At 39.4% G+C, this 17,498-nt stretch overlaps 1 protein-coding gene across 14 annotated transcripts in view; it reads left to right on the forward strand.

The window, feature by feature from the left end:
- Positions 1 to 17,498, forward strand: part of LCLAT1 (lysocardiolipin acyltransferase 1) — a 438,576-nt gene that overhangs the window by 252,217 nt on the left and 168,861 nt on the right. For 13 of the 14 annotated variants that reach the window (XM_064295192.1, XM_064295179.1, XM_064295183.1 and 10 more), the window contains one exon: positions 16,951 to 17,097. The exons of the other annotated variant lie outside the window; for it this stretch is intronic. In XM_064295192.1, the coding sequence (XP_064151262.1) occupies positions 16,951 to 17,097 (147 nt within the window). The remainder of the gene's footprint in view (positions 1 to 16,950; positions 17,098 to 17,498) is intronic. 14 annotated transcript variants of the gene reach the window in all.

Below are 17,498 nucleotides of genomic sequence, written 5' to 3' on the forward strand. Positions count from 1 at the left end.
AAAAGCATTAGCCAGTGAAAACCTTATGAATAGCAGTGGAACATTGTCTGATATAGTGCTGGAAGATGAACCACCCAGGTTGGAAGGCACTCAGAAGATGACTGGGGAAGAGCTGCCTCCTCAAAGTAGAGTTGACCTTAATGACGTGGATGGAGTAAAGCTTCCAGGACCTTCATTTGCTGATGTGGCACGACTCAAAATGAGAAGAAACAGCTGCAAACATCCATTAATAATTGCAACATGGAATGTATGAAGAACGAATCTAGGAAAATTGGAAATCATCAAAAATGAAATGGAACACATAAACATTGATATCCTAGGCATTAGTGAGCTGAAATGGACTGGTATTGGCCATTTTGAATCAGACAATCCAATAGTCTACTATGCTGGGAAGGACAACTCGAAGAGGAATGGTGTTGCATTCGTCATCAAAAAGAACATTTCAAGATCTATCCTGAAGTACAACACTGTCAGTGATTGGATAATATCCATATGCCTACAAGGAAGACCAGTTAATACAACTATTATTCAAATTTATGCACCAACCACTAGGGCCAAAGGTGAAGAAATAGAAGATTTTTATCAGCTGCTACAGTCTGAAATGGATCGAACATGCAATCAAGATGTATTGACAATTATTGATGATTGGAATGTGAAAGTTGGAAACGAAGAAGGAACAGTAGTTGGAAAATATGGCTTTGGTGATAGAAACAATGCTGGAGATCGAATGATAGAATTTTGCAAGGCCAACAACTTCTTCATTGCAAATACCATCTTTCACCAACATAAACAGCAACTGTACACACGGACCTTGCCAGATGGAACACACAGAAATCAAATTGACTACATCTGTGGAAAGAGACAGTGGAAAAGCTCAATATCATCAGTCAGAACAAGGCCAGGGGCCGACTGTGGAACAGACCATCAATTGCTCCTATGCAAGTTCAAGCTGAAACTGAAGAAAATCAGAGCAAGTCCACAAGAGCCAAAATATGACCTCGCATATGTCCCACCTGAATTTAGAGACCATCTCAAGAATAGATTTGATGCATTGAACACTAGTGACCAAAGACCAGACGAGTTGTGGAATGACATCAAGGACATCATCCATGAAGAAAGCAAGAGGTCACTGAAAAGACAGGAAAGAAAGAAAAGACCAAGATGGATGTCAGAGGAGACTCTGAAACTTGCTCTTGAGTGTCGAGCAGCTAAAGCAAAAGGAAGAACTGATGAAGTAAAAGAACTGAACAGAAGATTTCAAAGGGCCTCTCGAGAAAACAAAGTAAAGTATTATAATGACATGTGCAAAGAGCTGGAGATGGGAAACCAAAAGGGAAGAACACACTCGGCTTTTCTCAAGATGAAAGAATTGAAGAAAAAATTCAAGCCTTGAGTTGCAATAGTGAAGGATTCCATGGGGAAAATATTAAACGATGCAGGAAGCATCAAAAGAAGATGGAAGGAATACACAGAGTCATTATACCAAAAAGAATTAGTCGATGTTCAACCATTTCAAGAGGTGGCATATAATCAGGAACCGATGGTGCTGAAGGGAAGAAGTCCAAGCTGCTCTGAAGGCATTGGCGAAAAAGAAGGCTCCAGGAATTGATGGAATATCAATTGAGATGTTTCAACAAACAGATGTAGTGCTGGAGGTGCTCACTCGTCTATGCCAAGAAATATGGAAGACAGCTTCCTGGCCAACTGACTGGAAGAAATCCATATTTATGCCTATTCCCAAGAAAGGTGATCCAACTGAATGTGGAAATTATAGAACAATATCATTAATATCACACACAAACAAAATTTTGCTGAAGATCATTCAAAAACGGCTGCAGCCATATATCAACAGGGAACTGCCAGAAATTCAGGCTGGTTTCAGAAAAGGACGTGGAACCAGGGATATCATTGCTGATGTCAGATGGATCCTGGCTGAAAGCAGAGAATACGAGAAGAATGTTTACCTGTGTTTTATTGACTATACAAAGGCATTCGACTCTGTGGATCATAACAAACTATGGATAACACTGCGAACAATGGGAATTTCAGAACACTTAATTGTGCTCGTGAGGAAACTTTACATAGACCAAGAGGCAGTTGTTCGTACAGAACAAGGGGATACTGATTGGTTTAAAGTCAGGAGAGGTGTGCATCAGGGTTGTATTCTTTCACCATACCTATTTAATCTGTATGCTGAACAAATAACTCGAGAAGCTGGACTATATGAAGAAGAACAGGGCATCAGGACTGGAGGAAGACTCATTAACAACCTGCATTATGTGATAACACAACCTTGCTTGCTGAAAGTGAAGAGGACTTGAAGCACTTACTAATGAAGATCAAAAACACAGCCTTCAGTATGGATTACACCTCAACATAAAGAAAACAAAATTCCTCACCACTGGACCAATGAGCAAGATCAAGATAAAGAGAGAAAAGATTGAAGTTGTCAGGAGTTTCATTTTACTTGGATCTACAATCAACAGCCATGGAAGCAGCAGTCAAGAAATCAAAAGATGCATTGCATTGTGGAAATCTGCTGCAAAGGACCTCTTTAAGGTGTTGAGGAACAAAGATGTCACCCTGAAGACTAAGGTGCGCCTGACCAAGCCATGGTATTTTCAGTCGCATCATAAGCATGTGAAAGCTGGACAATGAATAAGGAAGACCGAAGAAGAGTTGACGCCTTTGAATATTGGTGTTGGCGAAGAACATTGAATATACCATGTTCTGCCAAAAGAACGAACGTATTTGTCTTGGAAGAAGTGCGGCTAGAATGCTCCTTAGAGGCAAAGATGGCGAGACTGCGTCTTACATACTTTGGACATGTTGTCAGGTGGGATCAGTCCCTGGAGAAGGACATAATGCTTGGCAGAGTACAGGGTCAGCGGAAAAGAGGAAGACCCTCAATAAGGTGGATTGACACAGTGGTTCCAACAACGAGCTGAAGCATAACAACAATTGTAAGGATGGCGCAGGACCAGGCAGTGTTTCGTTCTGTTGTGCATAGGGTCGCTCTGAGTTGGAACTGACTCGACGGCGTCTAACAACAACACACAAATTAAAGCTATCCAAATGGCTAAAATTGAAACGATTCCTAAGACCAAGTGTTGGTGACGATGTAGATAGAGCAATTGGGACTCTTATCTATTTCTGGTAGGATCATCCAGTGGTACCCTGAAAAACTGGCAGTGTCTACTGAACATACATAAACCCTATGATGCAGGAGTTCTACTACTGCATATTTACTCAGCAGAATTGAGTGCCTGTGTTCAACAAAACAGGTACAAGAATACTCACGTTTTATTCCTAATGACCTAGAAATCTCCATCAACAGTATAAATAAATTGTGGCATGTTCATACAGTTGACTACACAACAATGCAAAGAAGGAAATAGTGTTACGCAGCATGGATAATCTCACAGACAAAATATTATTCAAGAGGAGCCAAAGACAAAAGAACCTACTGTGTGATCATTTACATGCTTTATGTGATAGAAGTCAAAACAGTGGTTTCTTTTTGGATGTAGGGAGTACTGACTTAGAGGAGGGCCCACCAGAGCATTTTGGGATACTAGAAATGTTTTTATACAGGCTTCCTTGTTTTATTGCACTTTACAGATATTGCGACTTTTACAAATTGAAGATTTGCTACAACTGTGCATGGAGCAAGTCTCAGTGCCACTTTTCCAACAGCATGTGTTCATTCATGTCTGTGTCACATTTTGATAATTCTCACAAGATTTAAAACTTTTTTATTATATCTGTTATGGTGGCCTGTGATCAGTGATCTTTATGTTACTATCATAATTGTTTGGGGGCATCGTGAGCCACGCCCATGTAAGATGGCTCACTTAATCATTAACTGTCCTGTGTGTTTTGACTGCTCCACTGACCGGCTGTTCGCCTGTCTTTTTCCCTCTCCTCATTCCTTGCTATCCCCGGTATCCCCAATACCATAATATTGAAATTAGGCCAGTTAATAACCCTACAGTGCCATCTAAGTTTTCAGTTGAAAGGAAGAGTTGCACATCTCTCACTTGAAATCAAAACCTAGAAATGATCAAGCTTAGTGAGGAAGGCATGTCGACGGCCAAGATAGGCCAGAAGCTAGCCCTCTTTCGCCAAACATTTGGCTACATTGTGAATGCAAAGGAAAAGTTCGTGAAGGAAATTAAATGAAGTTTAAGGAAAGAAACTGTCTCCATAACATAAAAGTATGAGGAGAAGCAGCAAGTGCTGATGCAGAGGCTACAGCAAGTTTTCTAGAAGATCTAGCTCAGATAACTGATGAAGGTGGCTACACTAAACAATAGATTTTCGATGTAGGTGACGTAACCTTATGTTGGAAGAAGTTGCCATCTAGGACTTTCATAGCTAAAGAGGAAAGGTCAGTGCCTGGCTTCAAAGCTTCAAAGGACAAGCTGATTTTATTGTTAAGGACTAATGCAGACAGTGACTTTAATTTGAAGCCAGTGCTTATTTACCATCGCCAAAATGCTAGGGCCCTAAAGAATTATGCTAAATCTACTCTCCCTGTGCTCCGTAATGGAATTGTTATTCCTGGATGACAGCACATCAGTTTACAACATGGTTTATGGAATATTTTAAGCCCACTGTTGAGACCTACTGTTCAGAAGAAAAGATTCCTCTCAGAATATTACTGCATATTTACAGAGCACCTGATCATCACAAGAGCTCTGATGGAGATATAGAAGAAGATTAATGTTGTTTTCATGCCTGCTAACAAAATTGCATTTTGCAGCCCATGGATCAAGGAGTAATTTTGACTTTCAAGTCTCATTATTACTTTTTTTATTGTGATTTAGGTGAAAGTGTACAGCGCAAAGTAGTTTCTCACTCAAGAATTTATACACATATTGTTTTGTGACATTGGTTGCAATCCCCGAAATGTATCAGCACTCTTCTCTTTTCCCTTTACACTCCAGCTTCCCCGTGTCCATTCGTCCAGTTTTCTTGTCTCTTCCTGCCTTCTCCTTTTTGCTTGTGGGCAGGTGTTGCCCATTTGGACTCCTATACTTGACTGATGATTCCGTTGGTTTGTCGCACTGTGGGGGCTTCTGTGTTGCCGTGTTGCTGGAAGCTGTCCCACCAGTATTCAAATACTAGCAGGGTCACCCATGGCAGACAGGTTTCAGCTGAGCTTCCAGACAAAAACAGACTAGGAAGAAGGACCCAGCAGTCTATTTCTGAAAAGAATTAGCAAGTAAAAACCTTATGGGTAGTAGTAGAACATTTTCTGATATACTGCCAGAAGATGACCTCCTCAGGATAGAGGGCACTAAGAATATGACCAGGGCAGAGCTGCCTCCTGAAAGTAGAGTCCCCCTTAATGATGTGGATGGATTAAGCTCTTGGTGCCTACATTTGCTGATGTGGGACAACTCAAAATGAGAAGAAACAGCTACAAACATCCAATGATAATAGGAAGGTGGAATGTATGAAGTATGAATCTAGGAAAATTGGAAATTGTCAGAAATGAAATGGAGTGCATAAAGATCAATATCCTAGGCATTAAACTGAGCTGAAACGGACTGGTATTGGTCTTTTTTTTTTTTTTTTTTTTTTTTTTTTTGAGTTATAAAAGGTTTTATTAAAGCACAAACAGTTCAGGTATTCACAAATCATGTTTGGTAAGTATTAAAATACAATTTTTTTTTTATTGTGCTATAAGTGAAAGTTTACAAATCAAGTCAGTCTCTCATACAAAAACTTTTGTACACCTTGATACGTACTCCTAGCTGCTCTCCCACTGATGAGATAGCACATTCTTCCTCTCCACCCTATATCCCCTGTGCCTATTAAGCCAGCTCCTGTCCCCCTCTGTCATCTTATCTTGCCTCCAGACAGGAGCTGCCCACATAGTCTCATGACTCTACTTGAGCCAAGAAGCTCACACCTCACCAGTATCATTTCCAGTCTTATAGCCCAATCCAATCCCTGTCTGAAGAGTTGGCTTCAGGAATGGTTCCAGTCTTGGGCTAACAGAAGGTCTGGGAGCCATGACCTCTGGGGTCCCTCTAGTCTCAGTCAGACCATTAAGTCTGGTCTTTATACAAGAATTTAAGGTCTGCGTCCTACTGCTACTGCTCTCCTGCTCCATTAGGGATTCTCTGTTGTGTTCCCTGTCAGGGCAGTCATTGATTATAGCCAGGCACCATCTAGTTCTTCTGGTCTCAGGCTGATGTAGTCTCTGGTTTATGTGGCCCTTTCTGTCTCCTGGGCTCATATTTACCTTGTGTCTTTGGTGTTCTTTATTCTCCTTTACTCCAGGTGGGCTGAGACCAGTTGATGGATCTTAGATGGCTGCTTGCCAGCGTTTAAGACCCTAAATGCCACTCACCAAAGTGGATGCAGAACATTTTCTTAATACATTTTGTTATGCCTTTTGACCTAGATGTCCCTTGAAACTATGGTCCCCAGACCCCCATCCCTGCTACTCTGGCCTTCGAAGCATTTGGTTGTGTTCAGGCAACTTCTTTACTTTTGGTTTAGTCCAGTTGTGCTGACCTCTCCTTTATTGTGTGTTGTCTTTCCCTTCACTTAAAATAGTTCTTGTCTACTATCTAATTAGTGAATACCTGTCTCTCTCCCTTCCCACATTTGTAACCGCCAAAGAATATTTTCTTCTGTGTTTAAACTTTTTCTCTAGTTCTCATACAATATTTGTGCTTTTGCGACTGACTAATTTCACTCAGCATAATGCCTTCCGGATTCCTCCACGTTCTCAAATGTTTCACGGATTCATCATTGATCTTTATCGATGCGTAGTATTCTATTGTATGAATATACCATAATTTATTTATCCATTCATCCATTGACGGACACCTTGGTTGCTTCCATCTTTTTGCTGTTGTAAACAGTGCTACAGTGAACATGGCTGTGCATATCTCTGTTCGTATAAAAGGTCTTATTTCTCTAGGATATATTCTGAGGAGTGGGATTGCTGGATCATATGGTGGTTTTATTTCTAGCTTTTTACGGAAGCACCAAATTGATTTCCAAAGTGGTTGTACCATTTTATGTTTCCACCAGCATTGTATAAGTGCTCCAGTCTCTCCACAGCCTCTTCAACATTTATTATTTTGTGTTTTTTGGATCAACGCCAGCCTTGGTGGAGTGAGATGGTATCTCATTGTAGTTTTGATTTATATTTCTCTAATGGCTAATGATTGTATTTCCTCAGGTATCTGTTAGCTGCCTGAATGTGTTGTTTGGTGAAGTGCCCGTTCATATCCTTTGTCCATTTTTTAATTGGGTGATTTGTCTTTTTGTTGTTGAGTTTTTGCAGTATCATGTAGATTTTGGAGACCAGATGCTAATCAAATTTGTTATAGCCAAAAACTTCTTCCCAGTCTGTAGGTAATCTTTTTACTTTTTGGGGAAATCTTTGAATAAGCATAAGTATTTGTTTTTTAGGAACTTCCAGTTATCTAGTTTCTCTTCCTGTGTTTGTGCATTGTTAGTAATGTCATGTATACTGTTTGTGCCATGTATTAGGGCTCCTAGCTTTGTCCCTAATTTTTGTCCATGATGTTTGTCATTTTAAATTTTATACTTAGGTCTTTGATCCATTTTGGATTAGTTTTTGTGCATGGTGTGAGGAATGGGTCTTGTTTCATTTTTTTGCAGATGGATATCCAGTTATGTCAGTACCATTTGTTGAAGAGACAGTCTTTTCCCCATTTAACAGAATTATGGGCCTTTGTCAAATATCAGCTGCTGCTCATGTGTGGATAGATTTATGTCTGGATTCTCAATTCTGTTCCACTGGTCTATGTATCTGTAGTTGGACCAGTACCAGGCTGTTTTGACTACTGTGGTGATATAATATGTTCTAAAATGAGGTAGTGCGAGGCTCCCCACTTTATTCTTCTTTTCAGTAATGCTTTACTTATCTGGGGTCTTGGTATTGGCCATTTGGAATCAGAAAATCACATGGTCTACTGTGCTAGGAATGACAGCTTGAAGAGGAATGGTGTTGCATTCATTGTCAAAAAGAACATTTCAAATTCTACCCTGAAGTACAACGCTGTCAGTGATAGGATAATATCCATACGCCTATAAGGAAGACCAGTTAATATGACTGTTATTCAAATTTATGCAAAAACTACTAAGGCCAAAGATGAAGAAACTGAAGATTTTTACTAACTTCTGCAGTCTGAAATTGATCAAACATGCAATCAGAATGCACCGATTATTACTGGTGAATGGGATGCAAAAGTTGGAAACAACGATGAAAGGACTGGTAGTTGGAAAATATGTCCTTGATGATATAAACGATGTGAGAGATCACATGATTGAATTTTGCAAGACCAACGACATCTTCATTGCAAATACATTTTTTCACCAACGTAAACAGCGGCTGTATACCTGGACCTCACCAGATGGAATACACAGGAATCAAGCCGACTCCATCTGTGGAAAGAGACAATGGAAAAGCTCAATATCATCATTCAGAACATGGCCAGGGAACAAATGCGGATCAGACCACCACTTACTCATATGCAAGTTCACGTTGAAACCGATGAAAATTAGAACAAGTCCACGAGATCCAAAGCACAACCTTGAATATACCCCACTTGAATTTAGAGACCATCCTAAGAATAGATTTGACGTGTTGAACACTAGTGACCGAAGACCAGATGAGTTGTGGAAGGACATCATACATGAATAAAGGAAGAGGTCATTAGAAAGACAGGCAAGAAAGAAGAGACTCTGAAACTTGCTCTTGAATGTTGAGTAGCTAAAGCAAAAGGAAAAAATGATGACATAAAGAGCTGAACAGAAGATTTCAAAGGGTGGCTCAAGAAGACAAAGTAAAGTGTTATGATGACACGTGCAAAGACCTGGAGATAGAAAACCGAAAGGAAAGAACACACTTAGCATTTTTGCAGCTGAAACTGAAGAAATAATCTAAGCCATGAATTGCGATTCTGAAGGGTTCTATGGGAAAAATATTTTATGACACAGGAAGCATCAAAAGAAGATGGAAGGAACACACAGAGTCTTACTATACCAAAAAGAATTGGTTGATGTTCAGCCATTTCAGAAGGTAGCATATGATCAGGAACCAATGGTACTGAAGGAAGAAATCCAAGCTGCATTAAACGTATTGGCGAAAAACAGGACTCTAGGAATTGATAGAATACCAATTGAGATGTTTCAGCAAATGGATGCAGAACTGGAAGTGGTCACTCGTTTATGCCAAGAGGATGTGGAAGACAGCTACCTGGTGAACTGACTGGATGAGATCCATATTTAGCCTATTCCCAAAAAAGGTGATCCAACCAAATGCAGAAATTAACGAACAATATCATTAATACCACATGCAAGTAAAATTTTTCTGACAATCATCCAAAAGTGGCTGCAGCGGTGTATCGACAGGGAACTACCAGAAATTCAAGCTGGATTTGGAAGAGGACGTGGAACCAGAAGTATCATTGCTGATGTCATATGAAAGCAGAGAATACCAGGAAGATGTTTACCTGTGTTTTATTGATTATGCTAAGGCATTCAACTGTGTGGATCATAACAAATTATGGATAATGTTGCAGAGAATGGAATTCCAGAACAGTCAATTGTGCTTATGAGGAATTTGTACATGGATCAAGAAGCAGTCATTTGAACAGAACAAGGGAATGCTGCATGGATTGAAATCAGGAAAGGTATTTGTCAGGGTTGTATCATATCACCATACCTAGTAAATCTGTATGCGGAGCAAATAATCCAAGAAGCTGGATTATCTAAAGAAGAATGAGGCATCAGAATTGGAGGAAGACTCATTAACCGCCTGTGTTACACAGATGACGCAACCTTGCTTGCTCAAAGTGGAGAGGACTTGAAGCACTTACTGGTGAAGGTCAAAGACCACAGTATGGATTACACCTCAACATAAAGAAAACAAAAATACTCACAACTGGACCGATAAGCAACATCATGATAAATGAAGAAAAGCCTGAGGTGTTCAAGGATTTCATTTTACTTGGATCCACAGTTAACATCCATGGAAACAGCAGTCAAGAAATCAAAAGACACATTGCATTGGGCAAACCGACTGTAAGAGATCTCTTTAATGTGTTAAAAGACAAAGATATCACCTTGAGGACTAAAGTGCACCTGACCCAAGCCACGGTATTTTCAGTTGCCTCATTTGGATGCAAATGCTGGACAGTGAATAAGGAAGACCAAAGAATTGATACCTTTGAATTGTGGTATTGGCAAAGGATATTGAATATACCATGGACTGCCAAAAGAACAAACAAATCTGCCTTGGAAGAAGTATAACCAGAATGCTCCTTCGAAGCACGAACAGTGAGACTATGTCTCATATACTTTGGACGTAGCATCAGGAGGGGTCAATCCCTGGAGAAGGACATAGTGCTTGGTAGAGAGTCAGCAAAAAAAAGGAAGACCCTCAACGAGATAGATTGACACAGTGGGTGCAACAATGGGCTCAAGCATAGCAACAGTTTTGAGGGTGGCACAGGACCAGGCTGTGTTTCGTTCTGTTGTGCATACGTTTGCTGTGAGTCGAGTCCAAGTCAAGGGCACCTAACAACAACAACGTAATTGATCAAACTCACCTGTGTCATTGTTTGTTTTATAGGACTGTCTAACCTTTGGCTGAAAGGTTGACTTCGGGAGTGGGTTCAGCTGTGAGTTAGCAGGGTGTCCAGGGGCCATCATCTTCAGCTTTCCTCCAGCCTCTTGTCAGACCAGCAAGTCTGGTGGGTTTTTGTGTGTGTGTGTGTGTGAATTTCATATTTATTCACTTCTTCCATCTCTCCAGGACACTCTATTGTGATCCCTGTCAGAGCAGTTGGTGGTGGTAGCCAGGCACCATTTAGTTCTTCTGAGCTCAGGCTGGTGGAGGTTCTATTAGTCCTTTGAAGTAATATTTTCCTTGTGTTTTTGGTTTTCTTCATTCTCCTTTGCTCCGAGTGTGCTGGAATCAATAGATGTATCTTAGGTCATTCGCAATCTTTTAAGACTCCAGATGCTACTCACCAAAGTAAGATGTAGAACATTTTCTTTATGAACTCTTTTATGCCAATTTTCAAGTCTTATTATTTAAGAAATACATTTCATAAGGCTATAGCTGTCATAGATAGTGATTTCTCTGATGGATCTGGGCAGAATAAATTGAAAACCTTCTGGAAAGGAGTCATCATTCTCCATTCCATTAAGAACATTTGTGATTCTAGGGAGGAGGTTAAAATATCAACATTGACAGGAGTTTAGAAGAAGATTCTAACCCTCATGGATGACTTCGAGGGGTTCAAGACTTCAGCGGAGGAAGCAACTACAGATGCAGTGGAAATAGCAGGGGAACTAGAATCAGAAGGTAGAGCCTGAAGATGTGACTGAATTGCTGAAGTCTCATGATAAAACCTTTAACGGATGAGGAGTTGATTCTTATGGATGAGCAAAGAAAGTGGTTTCTTGAGATGAAGTCTGCTCCTGGTGAAGATGCCATGAACATTGTTGAAATGACAATAAAGGATTTAGAATGTTACATAAACTTAGTTGATAAAGTATCAGCAGGGTTTGAGAAGATTGACTTGAATTCTGAAAACAGTTCTACTGTGGGTAAAATGCTGTCAAACAGCACCACATGCTACAGGGAGATTTTTTGTGAAAGGAACAGTCAATCGATGCACCAAACTTCATTGTTGTCTTATTTTAAGAAATTGCCACAGCCTCCCCAACCTTCAGCAACCACCACCATGAGCAGTCAGCAGCCATCAACCTTGAGGCAAGACCCTCCACCAGCAAAAAGATTATGACTTGCTAAAGGATCAGATGGTGGTTATTGTTTTTTAGCAATAAAGTGTCTTTTAACTAAGATATGTACATTTTTTTTTAGACATAATGCTGTTGTACACTTAATAGACTATAGTATAATGGAAAAAAAAAAAGAAATATATGCACTGGGAAAACAAAAAATTCATCTGACTCAGTTTATTGTAATACCTGTTTTATTGCAGTGGTCTGGAACCAAGCCCACTATGTCTCTGAGGCATGCCTGCGTCCTACTCTGGATGGTGGCCACACACATGTAGATATATGTCACAATTCTTTAAGTTGTACGCCTACACAGTTAACATCTGCAGTGTCTGCACACTTTACTGTAAGTTATACCTCAATAAAAAAAAAAAGTAGAACAAACAGAAAAGCCCAGCTTATTCTTTACTCACTGGTTTGAAATTCTGCCATTGTTATATACCAAATTCTAAATTATTCAAGGACCTTTTTCTAGGCCTTGCATTGCTTTCCATCCCTTCTTCTATTTTTGCCATTATACTACTCTGATTTAGTCATTTTTGTTTCAGAATACATTTAATGTTTAATAGTACAAGTCTTTCCTATTTATTCTTCTATTCCAAAATTATCTTGAATATTCTTACCTTTTTATAATTATAATCTTTAGAATCAAATAGTCAAATTCTTGCACACCTTCGTACCATTGGAATTTTGATTGGAATTACATGAAACTAATGAATTGTAAATTTGGAGATCATTGGCATCGGAGTTGAGTTCAGAAACATTACATGTCTGTCTCTCCATTTCTTCTCAGTTTCATAGTTATCTTCATGTGGTTCCTGCAAATTTACTAAGTTTATTTTTACACACTTTTGGTTTTCTATTGTGAGTGGGACTTTCTTTGTTACATTTTTATGATCCTTGATATAATATCCTTGATTTTATTATAACTTGATAACCATAAATAATAATAATGTTGTTGTTAGGTGCTATCAAGTTGGTTCTGACTCATAGCAGCCCTATGTACAACAGAACAAAACACTACCTGGTCCTGTGCCATCCTCACAATCATTGCTATGTTTGAGCCCATTGTTGCAGCCTCTGTGTCAGTCCATCTCATTGAGGGTCTTTCTCTTTTTTGCTTACGCTCTACTTTACCAAGCATGATATCCTTCTCCTGATAACATGTCCAAAGTATGTGAGATGAAGTCTCACCATTCCCCCTTCTAAGGAGCATCCTGCTGTACTTCTTCCAAAACAAATTTGTTCGTTCTTCTGGCAATCCATGATATTCAGTAATGTTCGCAAACACCATAATTCGAAGGTACCAATTCTTCTGTCTTCCTTATTCACCGTCCAGCCTTCACAAGTGTATGAGGCGATTGAAAATACCACCATTTGGATCAGGTCCACCTTAGTCCTCAAAGTGACATCTTTGCTTTTCAACACTTGAAAGAGTTGTTTTGCAGCGGATTTGGTCAGTGCAATACGACACTTGATTTCTTGACTGAGGCTTCCATGGGTGTTGATTGTGGACCCAAGTATAATGAAGTCCTTGACAACTTCATTATTTTCCCCATTCATAGTGATATTGCTTCTTGGTCCATTTGTGAGGATTTTTGTTGTCTTTATGTTGGAGTGTCAATCCGTACTGAAGGCTATAGCCTTTGATCTTCATCAATAAGTGCTTCAAGTCCTCTTCACTTTCAGTAAGTAAGGTTATGTCATCTGTGTAACACAGTTTGTTAATGAGTCTTCTGCCAGTCCTGATGCATTTTCTTTTTCATGTAGTCCATCTTCTTGGGTTACTTGCTAAGCGTATAGATTGAATAAGTATGGTGAAAGGATACAGTACTATCACACACCTTTTCTGATTTTAAACCACTCAGTATCCCTTCTTACTGTTCGAAAGACTGCCTCTTGGTCTGTATACAGATTCCACATGAGCACAATTAAGTGTTCTGGGATTCCCATTCTTCCCAGTGTTATCCATAATTTGTTATGATCCACCCAGTCGAATGCCTTTGTGTAGTCCATAAAACACAGGTAAACATCTTCCTGGTATTCTCTGCTTTCAGCCAAGATCCATCTGACATCAGCAATAATATCCCTTATTCCATGTCCTCTTCAAAATCTGGCTTGAATTTCTGGCAGTTCCCTGTCTATGTACTGCTGCAGCCACTTTTGAATGATCTTTAGCAAAATTTTACTTGCATCTGATACTAATGTTGTTTGATAATTTCTGCATTCTGTTGGATCACCTTTCTTTGGAATGGCCACAGGTATGGATCTCTTCCAGTCGGTTGACCAGGTAGCTGTCTTCCAAATTTCCTGGCATCAACAAATGAGTGCTGCCAGCGTCACATCTATTTGTTGAAACATCTCAATTGGTATTCCATCAGTTCCTGGAGCTTTGTTTTTTGCCGGTTCCTCCAGTGCAGCTTTGACTTTTTCCTTCAGTACCATCGGTTTTGGTACCTCCTGAAAAAAATATGATAATAGCTATTATTTATTGAACACTGTGTTAAGTCCTCTTACATTATTTACTTCTTGCTACAACCCTTAGTGCATAAATACTATTACAGCATCATTGCTTATTTTATATTTGGGGGCAATGAGGAACAAAGACTTAAGGCCAAACAGCTGGCGTGTGGTTACAGCTATGATTCTATCTCAGACAATCTCATTCCAGAGCCACAGTGCCTACGTGTACTATGCTGTGGGCCTAAATGTCCTGAGGTGAAGGAGGAAAGATATACGGGAAGAGACAAGTTTGGGATCAAGTCCAGTGTTGGTGGATATGACTGATGATATAGCTGATAAGTAGTAATTGGATGGTTATCAGCAAGACCTACACTAAAGAGGATTTTTTGGTACCTGCTTATTTAAATGAGTAGAATATAGTATTATAGTTTTGAATTGATTCAAAGCAAATGAAGTCCTGCAATTTTTGTTTTAAATCGTAAATGATTTTATAATCACTCAGTATATTCTCAGGAGTACTGCTGTATTTACTAAATGATGATAGTTATTTTACTTGTGTTGTTTGTAAGAAACCACCACTTGTCCTTACTAGCTGAAATAATGAAAACGTATTATAAAGATACACGTGGCAGTAAGGGAGATAGACTCTTGTGGATATCCAAGAAGTTGATCCATACGCAGGCCACAACTTGTGGATTCTAAAACTGACTTGTGTTCTGAATGAAAATCAGCTTTAGGTGCCTCAGCAGCAAGAGTTTGTAAAATACCATTACAGGATGCTATCTTTAACTTTTCTCAGCTGCTACTGTCTCTGTATCTGCTTTATGTCCATCTATTTGATTTCATAATGTCAATTATGTGTCTTCTCCTTGGTCCCAGGTAAAATTTCTAAGGGAGAACATTTCATTGGCCTAGAGAATTACTATGTTTGGGCAAAGCTTTCCACGCTTCACAGGCTGTTGAACAAACAATGAATTGGCTCCCTTAAGCAGATATCTCCCACAGTGGTTATAGTCTTTTGTGTCCAGGGAGGAATGCGTGGTGATGTAAAACATGTCTGTCTTGAACTACCTCTTTAGCAGTAGGGTTAATTTGCCCCTAAAGACAGCAAATGTGTCCAGAGTGTACACTCTGATTAATGTGTTCAGTAGCCATTGCATCTTTTCCCTTTTAAATAAAATCTGAAGAACTGGCTGGCATTGAAACTAGCAGTTGCATTTAGAGATTGATTAGTACAGAAACGGAAATACGAAAGAGAATGCTTAGGTACAGGGATGGATTGTCAAATAAGCAAGGTAAGCAAAATGCTTACCTTTCTTACCAGATCATCTGTAGTGAGCAATTTCACGTGTTTTTACCACATCAAAGATTCAGCTTCTAGATATGGGTGGCATCCGGCTCCCCCTACCCCACAATACCTTTCTACAGAATCAAAGCCTCTTTTCAGATTTACAATCCCTGACAGGGGCAGATGACCCAATAAGCAAGGTGTCTGGGTCATCTAGTGCTGCTATAATGGAAATACCACAAGTGGATGGCTTTAACAAACAGAAATTTATCCTCTCACAGTTTAGGAGGTCAGGGTGCCAGCTTCCAGGGGAAGGCTTTCTTTTTGTGTCAGCCCTGGGGGAAGGTCCCGGTTCTCAGTCTTCTCCTGGTCTAGGAGCTTCTCAGCATAAGGATCCTGGGACCATAGGGTGCACTCCACTCTTGCTGCTTCTTACTTGGTGATAGAAAGTCCCTTTTCTCTGCTTGCTTTTCTCTCCTTTTATCTCTTGTAAGATAAAAGGTGATACAGGCCACCCCTCAGGGAAACTTCCCTCACGTTGAGTCAGAGCTGAGACCTGAGTGAGGGTGTTGCATCCCAGCCTAATCCTCTTTAACATAACCTGATTTTGCCTTATTAACCACAGGCAGAGATTAGTATTTACAACACACAGGAAAATTACATCAGATCACAGATTGGAGGACAGCCACACAATACTAGGAATCATGGCCTAACCAAGTTAACACACATTTTGGGGGGACACAATTCAATCCATAACACGAGGTAAGCACGGGATTACTTGTACTTACTTAGTAATCTGTAGTAAACAATTTCACCTGTTAAATTGTTCACTACAGGCTAGTAAAAAAGCACAATTAAGCCTGTGTTTACCTTGTTTATTGGATAATCCACCTCTGCTTATATGTATGACTCGATAATAGACCTTTGCTTACAAACCTGCCAATAAACCTGACAACATACTGTTGTATGTCTTCTAAGTAGCTTGGTTAAAGTGTCTGTTTAGTTAAAAAAAAAAAAAATTTTTTTTTTTTTTTTTTTAACCAGGACCCTTTAAATCTTGGATGAGTTACTGAGAAACATGAGGAATATTTTTTTTCCTTGATGTTATAAGAAATAGGTTGGACTTGAAAAGAGCTTTTTTGAGATTGTTGTAAACCCCAGAATTTACCAAATCCCTTTAAGAATATTCTCTGGCATATGTGTCATTTGACCCAAATTCAGTGCTGATTTTAAGGTATATCATGAGATGTTTATTATGATGATAAATAATTTGTGGTAAAATGATAATAAATAATTCATAGTAAAGCCAAAAAAAGCAAATATTGTATTCAGTGATAACGTTGATATTGGCAGGTAAAATTGTGTTTAAATACTTGTTAAATTGATCCTAGGTTGGGCTATGCAGGCTGCTGCCTATGTCTTCATTCATAGGAAATGGAAGGATGACAAGAATCATTTTGAAGACATGATTAATTATTTTTGTCATATCCGTGAACCTCTTCAACTCCTCATATTCCCAGAAGGGACTGATCTCACAGGTAAGGTGCCTAGGTTTAGATCACCAAATTTTAAAACATGAAGAAACTTAAAAGTAATCTAGTCTAAATTTATTCCTCAGATAAAGCAACTCAGCACCACCAAGACTAATGACCCACCCTAAGGGCACTTGGTTAATCATTAACACACAGAGAACCCAAAACTCCTTGGTTCCCCGCCCATTGAATTTATAATGGGAAATCCCAGGAAGCCATTATTATTCATACTCATCGTCCCAGAGTTCCATATTTTAATAATACTGATTGAATATGGAGGAGGAGCTTGGACAGTGAGCATTCTGTAGAATCTTTGGACTCAAAAAAGCAAAGTTTTAAAACCTTTTAATACCCTGATTACTTCAAGAAAGATCCAGTGGGATTTGAAAAGGATCCAGTAGATAAAG

Source organism: Loxodonta africana, chromosome 12 (genome assembly GCF_030014295.1).
Source record: "Loxodonta africana isolate mLoxAfr1 chromosome 12, mLoxAfr1.hap2, whole genome shotgun sequence".
Lineage (NCBI taxonomy): Eukaryota > Metazoa > Chordata > Mammalia > Proboscidea > Elephantidae > Loxodonta > Loxodonta africana.